Source organism: Solanum verrucosum, unplaced genomic scaffold, assembly GCF_900185275.1.
Source record: "Solanum verrucosum unplaced genomic scaffold, falcon-dt-bn FXZP01000238.1, whole genome shotgun sequence".
In the NCBI taxonomy this organism is placed as follows: domain Eukaryota; kingdom Viridiplantae; phylum Streptophyta; class Magnoliopsida; order Solanales; family Solanaceae; genus Solanum; species Solanum verrucosum.
The window spans coordinates 2,414,927-2,432,500 of NW_026020630.1; the positions used below are offsets into that span (position 1 = coordinate 2,414,927).

General features: G+C 31.5%; 1 protein-coding gene and 2 pseudogenes across 1 annotated transcript; 1 reads left to right on the top strand and 2 right to left on the bottom strand.

Moving 5' to 3' along the window:
- Positions 1-3,357: 3,357 nt before the first annotated feature.
- On the bottom strand, positions 3,358-9,740 carry LOC125811509 (oligouridylate-binding protein 1-like). Its single transcript, XM_049491014.1, has 12 exons — positions 9,592-9,740; positions 9,262-9,323; positions 8,038-8,140; positions 6,943-7,019; positions 6,807-6,868; positions 6,631-6,718; positions 6,450-6,525; positions 6,310-6,340; positions 5,432-5,551; positions 4,984-5,069; positions 4,581-4,754; positions 3,358-3,816 (listed from the first exon to the last, which is right to left on the bottom strand). The coding sequence occupies exons 1-12, from the start codon at positions 9,673-9,675 to the stop codon at positions 3,574-3,576; spliced, it is 1,206 nt and encodes a 401-aa protein (XP_049346971.1). The 5' UTR covers positions 9,676-9,740; the 3' UTR covers positions 3,358-3,573.
- Positions 9,012-9,153, top strand: LOC125811994 (U2 spliceosomal RNA; annotated as a pseudogene).
- Positions 9,048-9,190, bottom strand: LOC125811983 (U2 spliceosomal RNA; annotated as a pseudogene).
- Positions 9,741-17,574: the final 7,834 nt, after the last annotated feature.

Genomic DNA, 17,574 nt, shown 5'->3' on the forward strand with positions numbered 1-17,574 from the left:
TATTTGGTGTACACCTATAAATAAGATTTAAAAAAAATAGCATACGATAGATCTACCTCTAACATTTTCGATAGACTCTTAACTTTGAGAAAAAAAGAGTAACGAAAAATAATAATTAACAAATTATTTTATTAAAGGATTAATATTTCATTAAGAATTTTTGCTATTTTATATATTATTCATATCTGAATTAATCGAGTCAATACTTACCGAATAATTAAAGAATTATAACTATGCCTATATTTAAAAACGTGGTCATAAGAAAGACATAGCCAAGTGGGCAGACAAATATTAGGTAAGGGGTGGACTTACTTGTTTCCAAGAAAGTAGTAATATTATTATTATTATTTAGAAATAAATGGAAATAAAATATATCTTTTGCAAAGAAGACTTTACAATAGTCACATTTGTTCCCACCTTACTCAAAGTCTTCTACTAATTAATATAATATAATATAATATAATACTATTAATTTATGTGAGACTTTTCGTTTTTCAATAGTTAAACAGTTTAAAAAAATACTTATTTAAATTTTGAAATTTGAAATGTATCACATAAATTTGAATGAAGAAACGTAACATAACATAACATAACATAATATAATATAATATAATATTGAACGAAGGTAGAGAGTTGAAACATTTGATACCCATCTAAAGTAATAGAACAATTGTAATTTTTAACTTTTGGTATTTAAAGTGGTTTTATTAATTTGAAGTCGTGTTGGATAGGCTTAATAGGATAGTAAATTGTATACTCACGCAAAAATATAAAAAAATATAAAAAAGACTCGAACTCACACTTCATAAAGAAATCTCGAGCATTATATTACATTTCTTTATGTTATTTTATTGTTCTTTAATAGGAAATTTTTGGGAATATTTTGAGGATTAATTACTTATCACGAAATCGAAATTGAACAAACAATGAACAAACGAAAACACTAAAATAGAATTCATCTTATAGTTGGGTAACAACAACGAGATAGAACTTAGAAGAGGACAAGAGACGAAGGAAGGTGAAAGAGTAGACAAGTTCTATAAGAGTGTGGCAAAGATGGGATAAAATGATAGCACATGTAAGAACAAGAAATTACCATACTGACCCTTAAGCAGGGTAACCCAAACTTTCTCACATTCTCGCTTCTATTATAGAGTAATAAAAGTAAAATTGAATATGAAAAATATACATGTGTCGTCAAGAAACAAAAATATAGAATTATCTCAATTCTTTGTGTTTATTAATTAATGGTTTTTTTTTTTGAAATATGTGTGGGTGATTCTATTTGAGCTCAAATTTTGTAGATTTATTGGTGATGACAGATTAAATTATGCTCATTATTTTCAAATCGAAAAAGGGACGTCGTTACATTTTTTGGAGTTAATGTGTCATTAAACAGAAAATCAACTTAGTCTCACTTTTTCTTGTGTAATGTTCATGAATTTTTTGAAATATGTGTGATCGACTCTATTTGAGCTTAAATTTTATGGATCCATTAGAGATGATCTACCAAATGATACTCATTCTTTTTGAAAGACAAGCATTGCTTTTTTGGAGTTGATAAGTTACGAAATAGGAAATCGAGATTATCTCAGTTTTACGTGTGTATTAGTCTATAATTTTTTTTAGAATATGTATTACCGCCTTTTAGAGCTCGAATTTTGTGTGTTGAATAATGGCAATCTATTAAATGATATTCGTTATTTTCAAAAGACGAATGCTACTTTTTGGAGTTTATGAGTATGAAATAGAAATTTAGAGTTATTTTTATTTTTCGTGTGTATTACTCCATGATTTTTTTTTGAATCTGTCAGACGGACTCTATTTGAGCTCAAATTTTGTGGATACATTAGTGAAAATCTATTAAATAATATTAATTATTTTTTAAATGCGTACATCACTAATTTTGAAGTTTATGTATTATAAAACAGAAATTCATGATTATCTTAAATTTTTGTGTATATTATATTATCCATTAATTTTTTGAATGTGCGTGATTGACTTTATTTGAGCTCAAATTTTGTGGGTCCATTAGTGACGACCTATGGAATGATGTTCATTATTTTCAAAAGGCATACATCTTTTTTTGAAGTTTATAGTTCGCAAAACAGGATATCGGGATTATCTCCATTTTTTGTGTGTGATAATTCATTAATTTTTTTAAGAATATGTGTGATCAACTCTATTTAAGATCAAATTATGTGGGCTCATTGGTGGACAACCTATTATATGATACTTGTTTTCAAAAGGTGGGTGTCACTTTTTTTATGGTTTATGTTTCGTGAAACAGGAAATCGGGATTATTTTTATTTTTCGTGTGTATTAGTTTATAGATCTTTTAGAATATGTCTAACCGACTCTGTTTGAACACAAATTTTGTGGGTACATTGGTGCTACCTATTAAATGATATTCATTGTTTTCAAAAGATAAATACTACTGATTTTTGTGGAGTTTATGTGTCACAAAACAGTAATTCATAATTATCTCAATTTCTCTAGTGTATTAATCCATGAATTTTTTGAAATATATGTGACCCTCTATATTTGAGCTCAAATTCTAAGGGTCCATAAGTAACGACTTGTTAAATGATACTTATTATTTCTGAAGATGGACATCATGTTTTTGGAATTTATGTTTCACGAAACAGGAAATCATCCCAATATTGTGTATTAAATTTTTTTGAACTATGTGTGTGATTGACTCAGATATTGAATGTCCATTGGTGATGACCAATTAAATGGCATTCGTTGTTTTCATAAGTCAAACTGATTTCAAGTGAAAAATATATCAAAAGACTTGAACTAAGAGAAGCATGTATCTAAAATTTGACACTATTAAGAAAAAATATGAATTGGTCAAAATTGTACGAAAAATTTAATTCGTCGAGAAAGATGAATTGATGCCATGTATAAATATTGTATAACAATATATATATACATCTTCAATAAATAATTATATGAATATATACTACTTACGTAATACCGATACATTACATATACATACGGTCGTTTGACAAAAAAATTGTCAGCAGTAGATACGCATAAGAATCCCAAAATATTTTTCAAAAATACTTACAACCATATATAGTAAAAAAATAAAGATATTTTCCTCCATACCGAACACACCATTTGTTTCCTAAATATTTTTAAATATTTATGAACAGACAACAATCAAAATGAAAAACCGACCAAGACAGTAATGGAATGGTAAGTACTCCTTCATTCTTAATTAGAACTCTCGAGATAGTCCCCTTTGTGAAGAAGCACTTTACCGCACAATGGAGGACTTTCCAGTCCAAATTTAATCGGACTCCAATGTGGATACCGAATACCAAGTGAGTAAAAAAAATAAACTGATAATCCAATGAAGTGATTGTATTTCCAAAGAGATATTATAACTTTCATTCTCAAACAGAATATAAACTACATATCTAATACATTCTGTCTGATGGCATTAAAGGTAGCTGAAGAAAACTAACAATTGATAGGAAAAGAGAGAGATTCTATCACTTAAAATAGCACAAAGAAGGTAGCAACAACAGGTGTTTACAAGTTGTTTTATTGAATGAACAACTAGTAGTACATCGGTAGCTGCGGCGAAGCAGTGCCACCATCATACAGAACCTGACTAGCAGCGCCAATTCGGTGTCTCTGGGGTTGCATGAGAGTCTGCATACCAGTCATCCTAGCCAAAGCAACCTGCCTCTCGTACATCGCAAGACCCATGGCTGAAATACCAGGGAGTTGTCCGATAGCAGGAGGTGGTAGAGGGTTAGTGCTGCTTCCTGGTGGAGTTGGCTTGCTTCCCCATGAGCACTGCAGATGGACACAGAATGAAGGTTATAATATCTGGTTAAGAGAAACAGAAGAAGACACTACTATTCTCAGATTTTCTACTCATGCCTTCAACGCAACGTCAGCAACTACTAGCTCATTACATAATTTATCTATAAGAAATCACTTGCATAGCAGCTTCTCAACCTAAACATTAGGCTAAGTTTCATTTCAAAGCAAAACACCATCGACAGATGCATAGGAAATCACTTTCTATGAAAAAAAATGCTGAAAGTCTTACATTCTAACATCAAAACAAAACAAGGTGCGCCGGAAAGTTTGATGACTTCCCACCACCGAAATCAAAAGCGCATAAGGAATGGGGACAATTGTTTTTCTGCATTTTCATGGTGTGAAGTGTTTTCTCTTTTACATCTTTGCGTCTCCAAATAGGTCTTAGATGTCACAACTAGGTAAAAGTGAATATATAGAAGACATAATACATAAACAACACTCGAACTTGACTACAGCTGGCATGTAAGCACTTCAACTCTTTGAGTGTGAGTGCTTCAGTTGAAGCCAATTTGAATGCTAGTTTATGTATTATGCCTATATAGAAAGAAAGCATTACACGGTCCACTTCCCTACTCTGAAATCCTAGATCTCCTCTGATAACAATTCTAATAGCTCTTCTAATCACTTTTTTGTGTGTGAGGAGGGAAGGGGGGGAGGGGGGATATAAAAAAAACTAGACATACTATATAAATGAACTGCCAAAAAAATCATGTCATGGTATAACATAGTACCTTAATGGGTTTACCAAAGAGGATTCGAGCATTTCCCAATTGAATTGCTCGAGCTGCTTCAGTATGATTGCTGTATCTTACAAAACCGAAACCTCTGTCTCGCTGAATACGGACATCAGCAATGACACCAGCTCCAAGAGCATGAAAATAACGATGGAGGTCAATGGTAGTGACCTGAAACACAACTGGATGTCAGAAGAAGAAGATATTCTAAATAATTGCAAATAAATTCCTCCCGACTAAAGCTTATGTGAAACCCCCCCTGTCCCAATTTATTTTAGTACTTTCCTTTTACTCTGGTGACCCAGAAAGAATGTAATATTCCACAAGAGTGGTGACTGATCCCTACAGCATATAATAAGTTCATAAGAAATGGAGGTTCAAAGGTTCAACCGGTACTTACATCAGGAGCAAGGTTGCCAACATATACAGTTGTGTACTGCGGATTATTTTCTGGTGCATCTTCGTTGGCCTTCTGTTGACCATCATCTACATATAAGAAAAAATAAATGACATGAAGATATTCGTAATACAAGTTCTCATAATAAACAAGGATAGGCCAACCATCACGCATATCTAAACACTTCATTTCATATTTATAGTTCACAACCTCACATTAGCTTGATAGAAGATTTATGTATATAGCATGGAATTCATAACATATGGCACGTGCTCTAGTCTATACTCAAAGATCTTACATGAAATCTGAAGCTAATTGAAACGGAAAATACTGGAAACATACAGATGTTTAAAATATAAATGAGTAGAGACTCTCAGCCATCAGAAGTTGAAATAGTATGCGGAGAAGACAAAAGCAGTAGTAGCCAAAATAAACATGCAACATAACCAACCTGATGTTCCAGTTGTCAATTCAACAGCACCTCTAGCGTCTGAACCCCGGATGTCATCACCGGCTCCAGCACCTCTTGCTGCCCAGTTGCAGCGGATTTGTCTGCTTCCAAGCCACTTGCCTTTTGTTTTCAATAAGCAAAAAAATTCAATTAGGTAACACTAAAAGAAAGAAAACCATAGGAGTCTTCGATAGAATTCACTATTAGGGGTCATTTGGTTCATGGGATAAGGTGGGATATCCCAAGACTAAGTTTGAAATTAAATTTATACTTTGGTTGAAGTTGTAACTAATCCAGGGACAAAATTAATACCTCAAACTTGGTGTTATTTTATTTTCCCACCTGGGAGGTGAACCTAGAACTATAATCCCGGGATAACTTTGTCCGCAGACCAAACAAACCCTAAGTTTCAATATGTAATAAATAAAACCAGGGGAGTCTTCAATAGAATTCACTCTTCTATATGCTTCTTCCATTGTATCTATCTCTCGCTAAGTCTACATGGATCCCTGAAAAACTTTAGGCCCTTCTATACTTCATTCTTTAGGAGTTAGGACTACCTCATCCCTTATAACACCTTCACTCACCATGGTTTCACATATACGTCTACCATCAAACCAGCATATGGACTATAAATAGTCACCACCGCATTCTTTTGAGAAACTGGCACAACTGCATTTTTCCCAATTCACATATATGTCAACCATCAAACCGACGTATCACGTAAGGAATATAAATAAGCCCAACTGCATTTTTCCAATAGTATATGGATGGTAAAAAAAAATGACTACTGACACCATGGTCTTAATCTGATGAAATTGTAGAGATATAGAATGGAGAAACAAGATATAGAGTATAGACCAAACATTTGATCTTACCATTCAAGTCATTTATTGCACTTTGGGCTTCCTGCATAAAACAAACATAACGAACGCTTTCATTTTTTTTGTTTGGGGGGGGTTGTAAAGATGAGCAATCATAGCAAAGATTATAAGAGAGTATTTAGCTAGCTTAATACCTGCTGATCACGAAAGGAAACAAACCCAAACCCTCTAGACCGGCCTATTTTCTGATCCCACATCACTCTTGCATCTCTACAAGAAAAACATTAATGTAGCATTGTGTATTATCATCCATTTTCAAAATATGAATGCCAGCAGAGTGTGTATAGTACAAAATAAATAGAGAGTGGAACGTACGAGCAGCTAGGGTATACTGAAAAGCACGCAAACAATGTGGCATCTGTAACCTCCGGACTAAGATCACCCACAAATATGTTGAAATGATCTGTAAGTGAGAGAAACAGTTCTAGTACTTGACAAAATAATGTAAAAAAATTAAGAGGGTCGAAAATGGAGGTGTGTAAGATACGTACTTGATGTGTCCTCTCTTTTAGCACTGGCATAAGCCCAGTTAACTTTTATACACTGTCCAAACCTGCAGTTTACAAGTTAGCCAAACCATGCAGCAAATATTGAACTATGAAGTCAATATTTTGTTTAAGCTCTTACAATTGCCTTCCATTGAGGCTCACAATAGCAAGCGCAGCTGATTGGCGATCAAAATAATCCACAAACCCATAGGACGACTGCATTTTAAGAGAATCATCATCGATCACTCTAGTAATTACTAATCACACAACAACCAAAGGGATAATCTAAAACCATTTTCAGACATGAGATGAACTGCTGGTTTATACATTTATGAATCAGTATTCTACGGGAAATCTAAATTGCAATAAAATGCATGTAATTAATAATATACAATTAAAGATTGAATTTTAAAAAAATATTTGCGAGACACCCAAGTCCAACAACGATGTTTCCCGCTTTGTTCCCAAGGAGACTTGAACCTCCAACTTTCTGGTTAGAGGCAGGGGGTCCTTACCATTAGGATATACCTCACTTGTCAAGATCAATAAATTGGAACACAATATGATCAATATTAATGCAGGGAATGGTAATGTAGATATGACAACAGAAAAACACTACAAATATTCAACTATTAATGGAAATTAATATAATTTTCTGTTATAAAACCAAATATCTGGAAAGTTACACAGTTTTAAAGACACTTCACGTCTTCACCTATTCCTAAACATCCAGTAACTTGTAGTGACCTTTAGCACAGATTATAGAACAAATCAAAGAGCTTCATAGCGTTACAACCTTATAATAAAATAAATGTACTCGAAAGTATTGCACGATAATCCAAGTTATCAATAAAAACTCTAGACAAAGATATATATATCTTCTGAACTAGATTCAACAGTATACAGGACTGCTACAAGGTCAAGCTAGGTCAGTTTTGGTTTGTTGATTGCCCATCCTTCCCCAATCTGCCTTGTTCTTGCTAGACAAGTTAACTCAGAAACAACAATGGATTCAGACTGACATAATTTCATCTACAAGAGCTCAAAAGTGATTGGTAAATTTTGAACTCCCATCACAATTTAGACTTTCTCCAATGCACAAGTACCATAAAACAACAACACATACCAAATAACAAAAACATAACATGTTTGATGAGGTAAAGAACTATCACAGTGATCAAATGTACTATTGTAGTTGAGTGAGATTTTTATAGTAAGTAAAACAAGATCATACCTTGTCCTTCTGTATAAACTTGCATCCCTCAAGGGGACCGGTACTTGAGAAAACCTCTTGAAGAAGTTGTTCCGTGACTTGAGAACTGATGTTTCCAACATACCTGTATTTGATCATGTCAAACGCAAAAAGGTTATCAAAATTCAACAATAACCATTCCGCATGCAAGTATAAGAACAGCTTGCTTGAGAAATAAAATTCATAGAAGAAATAGATAAAAGAACAATTATTAACTTGTACGTGGGTGCTTGCATCATTATGGAGATACAAATGAGTATATTGTCACACATAAGGGTAGATTGCCAGAATGGCATTTTCTATTTCCAAGCAGCAGCAACCATCTTAATTGAGTTTTGGAACGATGATTAAATGATCAGGCTGTAATTTCATCTTCAGGCTTCACCAATAGTTGATAGGTTAATTGGGAAAAGGCTAGTGTTCAGCTTCTTTTGGGGAATGTCAAGTGGCAAGTCAGTGGTCACTGTCTTTCCTTAGGTGGCATGTTCACATCTACAGCAGATTTTGTGCCCCAAATCATTTAGACTTATGAAACTAAGCGGGCCTTCTTTTTTTAATTCCAGAGCTATTCACTATGTGGATAAAACAGAACCCCTCAAACTCCGTAGGTAATTCGAGACAATTTAAGAAGAATAAAATAAGCTAGCATAGGGGTAAGTAATTGGCGAGTTAGTCATGTGTCAATGCAAGTAAGTCCTTGCCAAATGGAATACTCCTTTCTTTATGAAACTGGATGGTCAAGATAGTCCTAATTACACTGTCTTTAAAATTGTCCCCTGACCCCTCCCTCCACATCACAAAAAAAGGAGGAAAACCACATTCCCTCTCGGATATGTCTCTCCTTTACTTTCATTTCATTCTTCTAACAAGAGAAAACCTAGAGTGGAAACAGCTAATTGCCACCAAAACAGCTTAAATACTCCACTCATTTTGCTGTCCTACCTTCTGACAAGAGCACCCTTTCTCGGCCTTTTGGCCAAGATAAAGTGTAGTATATGTTCTTATAAGTTCAGCAGTTATAAGAGTGATAGTTTGAACAATGACGCGTCATTGTTCAAACTATCATTCTTATAACCTCAAAACTGATAAGAACATATACTACACTTTATCTCGGCCAAAAGGCCGAGAAAGGTATCATATAAGTTATAACTGCAGAAAAGTTAGACAAGAAATAATTGTCAGATACAAAATGTGCAAGGCACTCACACACTCCTGCAAGTACTTGAATCAAACCCAGGAGGCAGATTTCCACTCAAGATGGGCTCTATCTGTAAATAAATATTAGTAGAATGTCAGTGAAATTACATCTACAAAGAAGAAAAGGAAAATCTAAACATGTCAAGATCCTACGCTTCAAAAACTAAAAAACAAATCTTTTCAAATGATAAAACCATCCCATCCCCCAAGCCTTCCAACTTTGCTCCCTTAATGACTAAAACCCAGACCAGATTAGCTAATAGCAATTAAACCAAAACATGAAATTGCAAAAAAAAAAAAAAAATGAAAACTTTGAAAGGGGAAAAATGGAAAATTTACCTGAGGGGATGCTATATGGCCAGGATGATAAAGGGATTGTTGCATCAATCCTTGCTGTTGTCTCAGCCTTTGCTGTTGCATCATCTTCAACAAAAAAAAAAAAATTACAAACTTTAGATTGAAAAAATTGAAAAAAAAAAAAAAAGAAAAAAAAAAAAAACCCCTCAAAGAAGAGGGAAGAGTACAAGTAAAACAGAAGATTGAAATGGAAGATAGATATGGTGTTTATATGCCCCATTTGGTATGAGGTTAGATCATTTTATTGGAGGAAAAATAAAAATTTTAAAAAATTAATAAAATATATATTACTTTTTTCCTATAAAAAAATTATATGATATTCGATTTTGATGGATTCAATTAATTTAAATTTACGTCTTGTAAAATCTACGGTTGTAGAAAGAAATGAAACTTACTCTAAAGGACTGGCAAGCCTGGGCGAGTTGATTGAGCATGGTGATCAATGGGGACGGAGGATTGCAGTGTTTTTTCTACTGAGCTTGCGGTGAGGGATTTGTTTAGTACGATTTACCTTGCGTGCAATGTGCGGGATTATATAGTGTACTTTGCGTGCTTAGGAAGCATAGTGACGGCGGATTTATAAAATAAAAATTAAAAAATGTCTCTTGCTTTAAATGAATTGAAACTAAAACATTTGGTCAAAAGTAAAGAAATTTAATTAATATTGTCGTGTTGTTATTATGGTATTAATAAGACTACTTTTGGTCAATTATTCTCTGTCTTTTAAAATTATATGAATTAAAAAATATGATATTCGATTTTGATGGATTCAATTAATTCAAATTTACGTCTTGTAAAATCTATTGTTGTAGAAAGAAATGCAACTTACTCTGAAGGACTGGCAAGCCTGGGCGAATTGATTGAGCATGGTGATACTACAGTGGGGAAGGAGGATTGTAGTGTTTTCTTGATTGAGCTTGTTGTATAGGATTTGCTTAGTGCGATTTACCTTACGTGCAATGTGCGGGTTTATATAGTGGAGTGAGATTTAACTTGCGTGCTTAGGAAGAATAGTGGCGGCGGATTAATAAAATAAAAAGTAAAAAAGGTCTCTCTGTTTAAATGAATCAAATCTGAAATACTTCGTCAAAAGTGAATTAATTTCATTCATTTGTCGCGTTGTTATGGTGGATATTAATATGATTACTTTTGGTCAATTATTCTGTCTTTTAAAATTATATGATATTCGACTTTGATGAAATCAAATAAATTAAATTTACGTCTTGTAAAATCTATTGTTGTAGAAGGAAATGAAACTTACTCTGAAGGACTGGCAAGCCTGGGCGAGTTGATTGAGCATGGTGATCAGTGGAGACGGAGGATTGCAATATTTTTTTTTATTCAGCTTGCGATGAGGGATTTGTTTAGTACAATTTACCTTACGTGCAATGTGCGGGCTTATATAGTGTACCTTGCGTGCTTAGGAAGAATAGCGACAACAAATTTATAAAATAAAAATTAAAAAAGGTCTCTCGCTTTAAATGAATTGAAACTGAAACATTTGGTCAAAAGTGAAGAAATTTAATTCATTTTGTCGCGTTGTTATTATGGTATTAATAAGACTACTTTTGGTCAATATTTCTGTCTTTTAAAATTATATGAATTAAAAAATATGATATTCGACTTTGATGGATTCAATTAATTCAAATTTACGTCTTGTAAAATTTACTGTTGTAGAAATAAATGCAACTTACTCTAAAGGACTGGCAAGCCTGGGCGAGTTGATTGAGCATGGTGATACTACAGTGGGGAAGGAGGATTGCAGTGTTTTCTTGATTGAGCTTGTTGTATAGGATTTGCTTAGTGCAATTTACCTTGCGTGCAATGTGCGGGTTTATATAGTGGACTGAGATTTAACTTGCATGCTTAGGAAGAATAGTGACGGCGGATTAATAAAATAAAAAGTAAAAAAGGTCTCTCTGTTTAAATGAATCAAAACTAAAATACTTAGTCAAAAGTGAATTAATTTCATTCATTTGTCGCGTTGTTATGATGGATATTAATATGATTACTTTTGGTCAATTATTCTGTCTTTTAAAATTATATGAATTAAAAAATATATGATATTCGACTTTGATGGATTCATTTAATTCAAATTGACATCTAGTAAAATCTACTGTTGTAGAAAGAAATGCAACTTACTCTGAAGGACTAGCAAGCATGGGCGAGTTGATTGAGCATGGTGATACTACAGTGGAAAAATAGTATTGCAGTGTTTTCTTGATTGAGCTTGTTATATAGGATTTGCTTAGTGTGATTTACCTTGCGTGCAATGTGCGGGTTTATATAGTGGAGTGAGATTTACCTTGCGTGCTTAGAAAGAATAGTGACGACGGATTAATAAAATTAAAATTAAAAAAGTCTCTCTATTTAAATGAATCAAAACTGAAATATTTAGTCAAAAGTGAATTAATTTCATTCATTTGTCGCGTTATTATGGTGGGTATTAATATGATCACTTTTGGTCAATTATTCTCTGTCTTTTAAAATTATATGAAATTTGACTTTGATGAATTCAATTAATTCCAAGTTACGTCTTGTAAAATCTACTATTATAGAAAGAAATGCAACTTACTCTGAAGGACTGGCGAGCATGGGCGAGTTGATTGAGCATGGTGATAGTAAGTGGGGAAGGAGGATTGCAGTGTTTTCTTGATTGAGCTTGTGGTATATGATTTGCTTAGTGTGATTTACCTTGCGTGCAATGTGCGGATTTATATAGTGGAGTGAGATTTACTTTGTGTGCTTAAGAAGAATAGTGGCAGCGAATATATAAAATGAAAATTAAAAAGGTTTCTCTGTTTATATGAGTCAAAAGTGAATTAATTTCATTCATTTGTCGTGTTGTTGTGGTGGTATTAATATGATTATTTTTGGTCAATTATTCTCTGTTTTTTTTTAAATTCGACTTTGATGGATCCAATTAATTCAAATTTACGTCTTGTAAAATCAACTGTTATAAAAAGAAATGTAACTTACTCATGGATCCAATTAATTCAAATTTACGTCTTGTAAAATCAATTGTTATAAAAAGAAATGTAACTTACTCTGAAGGACTGGCGAGCCTGGGTGAGTTGATTGAGCATGGTGATAGTACAGTGGGGAAGGAGGATTGTAGTGTTTTCTTGATTGAGCTTGTTGAATAGGATTTGTTTAGTGCGATTTACCTTGCGTGCAATGTGCGGGTTTAACTAGTGGAGTGAGATTTACCTTGTGTGCTTAGGAAGAATAGTGGTGGCGGATATATAAAATAAAAATTAAAAAGGTTTCTCTATTTAAATGAGCCAAAAGTGAAATATTTAGTCAAAAGTGAATTAATTTCATTCATTTGTCACGTTGTCATGGTGGTATTAATATGATTAGTTTTGGTCAATTATTGTCTTTCTTTTAAAACTATATGAATTAAAAATTATATGATATTCGACTTTAATTGATTAAATTAATTTAAATTTATGTCTTGTAAAATCTATTGTTGTAGAAAGAAATGCAACTTACTCTGAATGTATGGGATTTGCTTAGTGTGATTTACCTTGTGTGCAATGTGCGGATTTATATAGCGGAGTGAGATTTAGTTTGCGTGCCTAGGAAGAATAGTGGCGGCGGATTTATAAAATAAAAATTAAAAAAAGTTTCTCTGTTTAAATGAGTCAAAAGTGAATTAAATTCAATCATTTTGTCGCGTTGTTATGATGGTGTTAATATGACTATTTTTGGTCAATTATTTTCTGTCTTCTAAATTATTTGAATTTAAAAATTATATGATAATCAACTTTGATAGATTCAATTAATTCAACTTATGTCTTGTAAAATCTACTGTTGTAGAAAGAAATGCAATTTACTTTGAAGGACTGACGAGCCTGGGCGAATTGATTGAGCATGGTATTAGTTCAGTGGGGACGGAGAATTGCAGTGTTTTCTTGATTGAGCTTGTTGTATGGAATTTGCTTAGTGTGATTTACCTTGCGTGCAATGTGAGAATTTATATAGTGGAGTGAGATTTAGCTTGCGTGCCTAGGAAGAATAGTTACAGCGAATTTATAAAATAAAATTAAAAAAAAGTTTCTCTATTTAAAAGAGTCGAAACTGAAATATTTAATCAAAAGTGAATTAATTTCATTCATTTTGTCGCGTTGTTATGGTGGTGTTAATATGATTACTTTTGGTCAATTATTATTTATCTTTTAAAATTATATGAATTCGAGGCGTGCAAAAATCGAATCATCAATAAATCGAAAAAAATAATGTCATTGATTTATTGCTATTGGGCTAACGATTTTTAATGGTTTTATAAGAAACATTATTGGGTTACCAGTTCAATCGTGATTTTTTAATATTGAATTATTGGACAAATCGATAGTTCATTGAGACAGTAGTAACTTACTACTTTACCTGTACATAAATATTAAATATTATTCGCAATAACTTACTAGTTGTTGTCTACGCTCTTTAGCCTTCAATTCACACTTTATAGTGACTTTGAGTTCACAACTTCACATTATACAAAATGTCAAAGCCTAAAGTAAGAATTTTATTCCTCTTAAATTTCTCTGTGTTACACTTGTATAATTCTTTTCATGTTAGTTTTTATTGTTTCTATTTTATGAGCATTTTATAAAGTTACATTATTGTCTTGTCCCGTTAAATTATTGGAGAAGTCATATATGTGTGTTTTATACGCATTTTCTTATTGGTTAAACCGTAAAGTATCGTTAAGGATCAAAATTGATAAACCAAAAATTGATGAAATAATATATATTGTTGGTTTGATTATTGCTACGTATTTAAAAATTGATAAATCAAATGGATAATATATAAAATCGGACCGACTGATGCACACCCCTAAATTATGAATGCCATTTCATTATTTAATAATTTTAATTAAAAAAGTGTGCTTGTCATAATTATCTAGAAGATGAAATTTGGAGAGGAGAATTTATTGTATTTATGTAGATTTGACAAGTGTAAAACTTTCTAGTCAAATTATTACTTAATTTGTTTTGACTAAAAATGTCCAGATCATCTATATATTTGACATGAATTTATTGTAATGTTAAAATTATGATTAATGTACTTCTCCTTGTTATTTTTTTTTTAAAAAAGAAAAGAATAATTAATTTATCATAATTGGAACTTTCATTTTTGACCATTACTCTCTCCGTCCATCATTGAAAATTGTATGAAATAGCAAACTATTAATTCAAATTAAATATTATAGCCATAGTTTATTTTAATTATAATTCACAGCAAACATCTAATTTTTTTGCCATCTGATTCGGTATACAATTTTGGTATAAAATGTATAAAATGTGTTTGTCTTTGTATAAAGTGAGAGAAAAGTATATGTACAAATACAAATACATATATTTTCGTCTTATACACTTATAATTATACATATACATATTTTATTATACAAATTACAATGTGTAAATGAATTTATACAAAACTGAACAATTTGTATAAATCTGGATGTTTTAGCAATTATACAAATCAAAAGCTCCATAGCAAACAAAAAATTTGTTATGGAGTACAATTATGCAAACTATAGTTATAACATACAAATATGATTTTTATGTTTGCTATATGTGAAAGTTGCTCTTTTTAATTATCATTCTATGCTTTTCGAAAGTAAATTTGACTAATTTTCAAAGTGAAATTAAACTACATTAATTCGATATATTAAACAAAAAATCTAGATATTCTAAAATTATACGAAAAATACAATAAATTGCAATTTTTGCATATCAATATAATGAAAAAATACATCATAAAGTATTAGTGAAAACTTTTTATAGTTTGACTCTAAAAAAGAAAATAATGATAATTAAAAATGGACGAAAATAGTATTAGACAAGTGATACTAAACAAAAAGTCAGCAATTATTTTAGATGTCTCACATAGTTAATACCTCTACAAATAAAATAAATCAAGCACTTTATTATATTTATTTAAAATTAATCTTTAATTTTTTTTTCTGTCATAAAACTATATTAGAAGATCTGAAAAAGACATTTACACCACAAAAAATCTCAAAACAAAAGTAATAGGTTCAAAATTAACGTATAAACAAGATAATTTATCCTTTAACTAATAAAAGTTGCATATGAATCTTTTTATCTCTCTTTGTGCTCCATATTTATTAAAAATTCATATTGATGTTAATAATATATAAGTTTTTCAGAATAACATTCTCTAGTGCAATTTTAGATTTACATAAGATATGATCAAACCAATTTAATAATCTTCTTTTATCTTATCCTCAATGTGTATTTTTTGTATGTTCTAGCAAATGTGATTGTTTTTTGTTTTATTTAATCTTGTATATTGGACTTTATCAATCCAACATTCACTGTCAATTCACATTATTCGTCTAATAGTTGTTATGTAGGACGTACCTTTCGCTTCAATAACCACCATTATAAATAGGGATGACAATAGAGCGGATTCAGACGGACAAGTCATGATCTGCTAAGATTTTAATTAGGGCCGTCTTAACATGCATGTGTGGGTGGATGGGTGCTTAGAGCCAAACTTTATATAGAGGCCTTTTTTTAATTGACACATATAAATTCATGAATAATTATAACATAATAAGTGTAATCCTACAGATGACTGCAGAGGTAGGATATACGTGAACATTATGAAGTAAAAATGTAAACAATGTAATTTTTTAATGAAAAATATAGTAATATGAAGTTAGAAACTCAGAATAATAAAACCTGACTCTTTTTAAAAAAATTATATATTGAAATTGAAATAGTGTTGTACTGAATTTGATTAGTTGATGTAGTGATATTAAAATATTGTTGATTAGTTTTAGTGCTCGAAATTTGAAGAAAAACACCAAAACAATTGATCTTTTTTTAAACACACAACAATAAATTTTGCATAATATAGAAGGTTTGACTGTTTGAGAGATTTTAGAATATTCAATTAATGCGATAATAAAAATAGTGAAAGATGACTAATAAAAAGTAAATATAAAAATAATAATGTTGATTCATGATAATCATCAGAATATAAGTGAGGCAACAAAATAAATAGCCACATAAGAAAGGATGCTACAATTAACTAAATATTATTATATTTCTCCATTATTACAACGATGTGAGGTGAAAAATATTATATTTTCTACCCAAAAAAACTTTTAAAATTTATGTGTTTGCGTGCGTGCGTATGTTTATTTTTACCCCCAAGAACGATGAACCAAGAAAACTGAAAAAAAGCTCTAACCTTTACACCATTGTAGTCACTCTAGATTCATATATTTGCTCGCAATTTTTTTTTGTTTTTTGTCAAGAAAATGGAGAAAATTGTAGTTTCACTTTAAAACAAAAATGTTTCATTTTACCTCCCAAGCAAGAACCAAGAGCATTCTGAAAACTAAAAAAGCTTTAATTTTTACTCCCTTATTAACTTTTGCTTAAAAATTGTGCAAAAGATAAACATATCAAGTAATTTGAGACGGAATAAATGTTATTTAATTAAAAAATCCTACCATAACTCTAACACTATAGTGAAAAAAAAGTACTAGCTCACGTGCACCGCCACTGATCAACTATATCAAACCCAAACCGATCTTGTCCCATTGAAATATTTTCAAAAGTTATCTTTTGCCCTTCCTAGCCCTGCTCCTCCTCATTGAGAAGCTCCCCTACCCGGCCTCAATTGCCATCTCTAACCATTAAGGATTATTAAGTTAAAAAGTGTTTTTAATACTAATATATCATGCACGCGCGCGCGCGCACACACATATATATATGGGAGATAATTAAGCATATATGGAATATGGAAATATAATATACAAGAAAATATGTATATATATGTATACACCTCCTTCGTCCTTTTAAGTAGGATATCATCTACTTATGAATTTTAACTTTTGATTTATAAGTTACTTTTTCATAAATACATACAAACAAGCACTTAGTTATTTATTTTTTATCCAACTCAATCAATAATAAAATA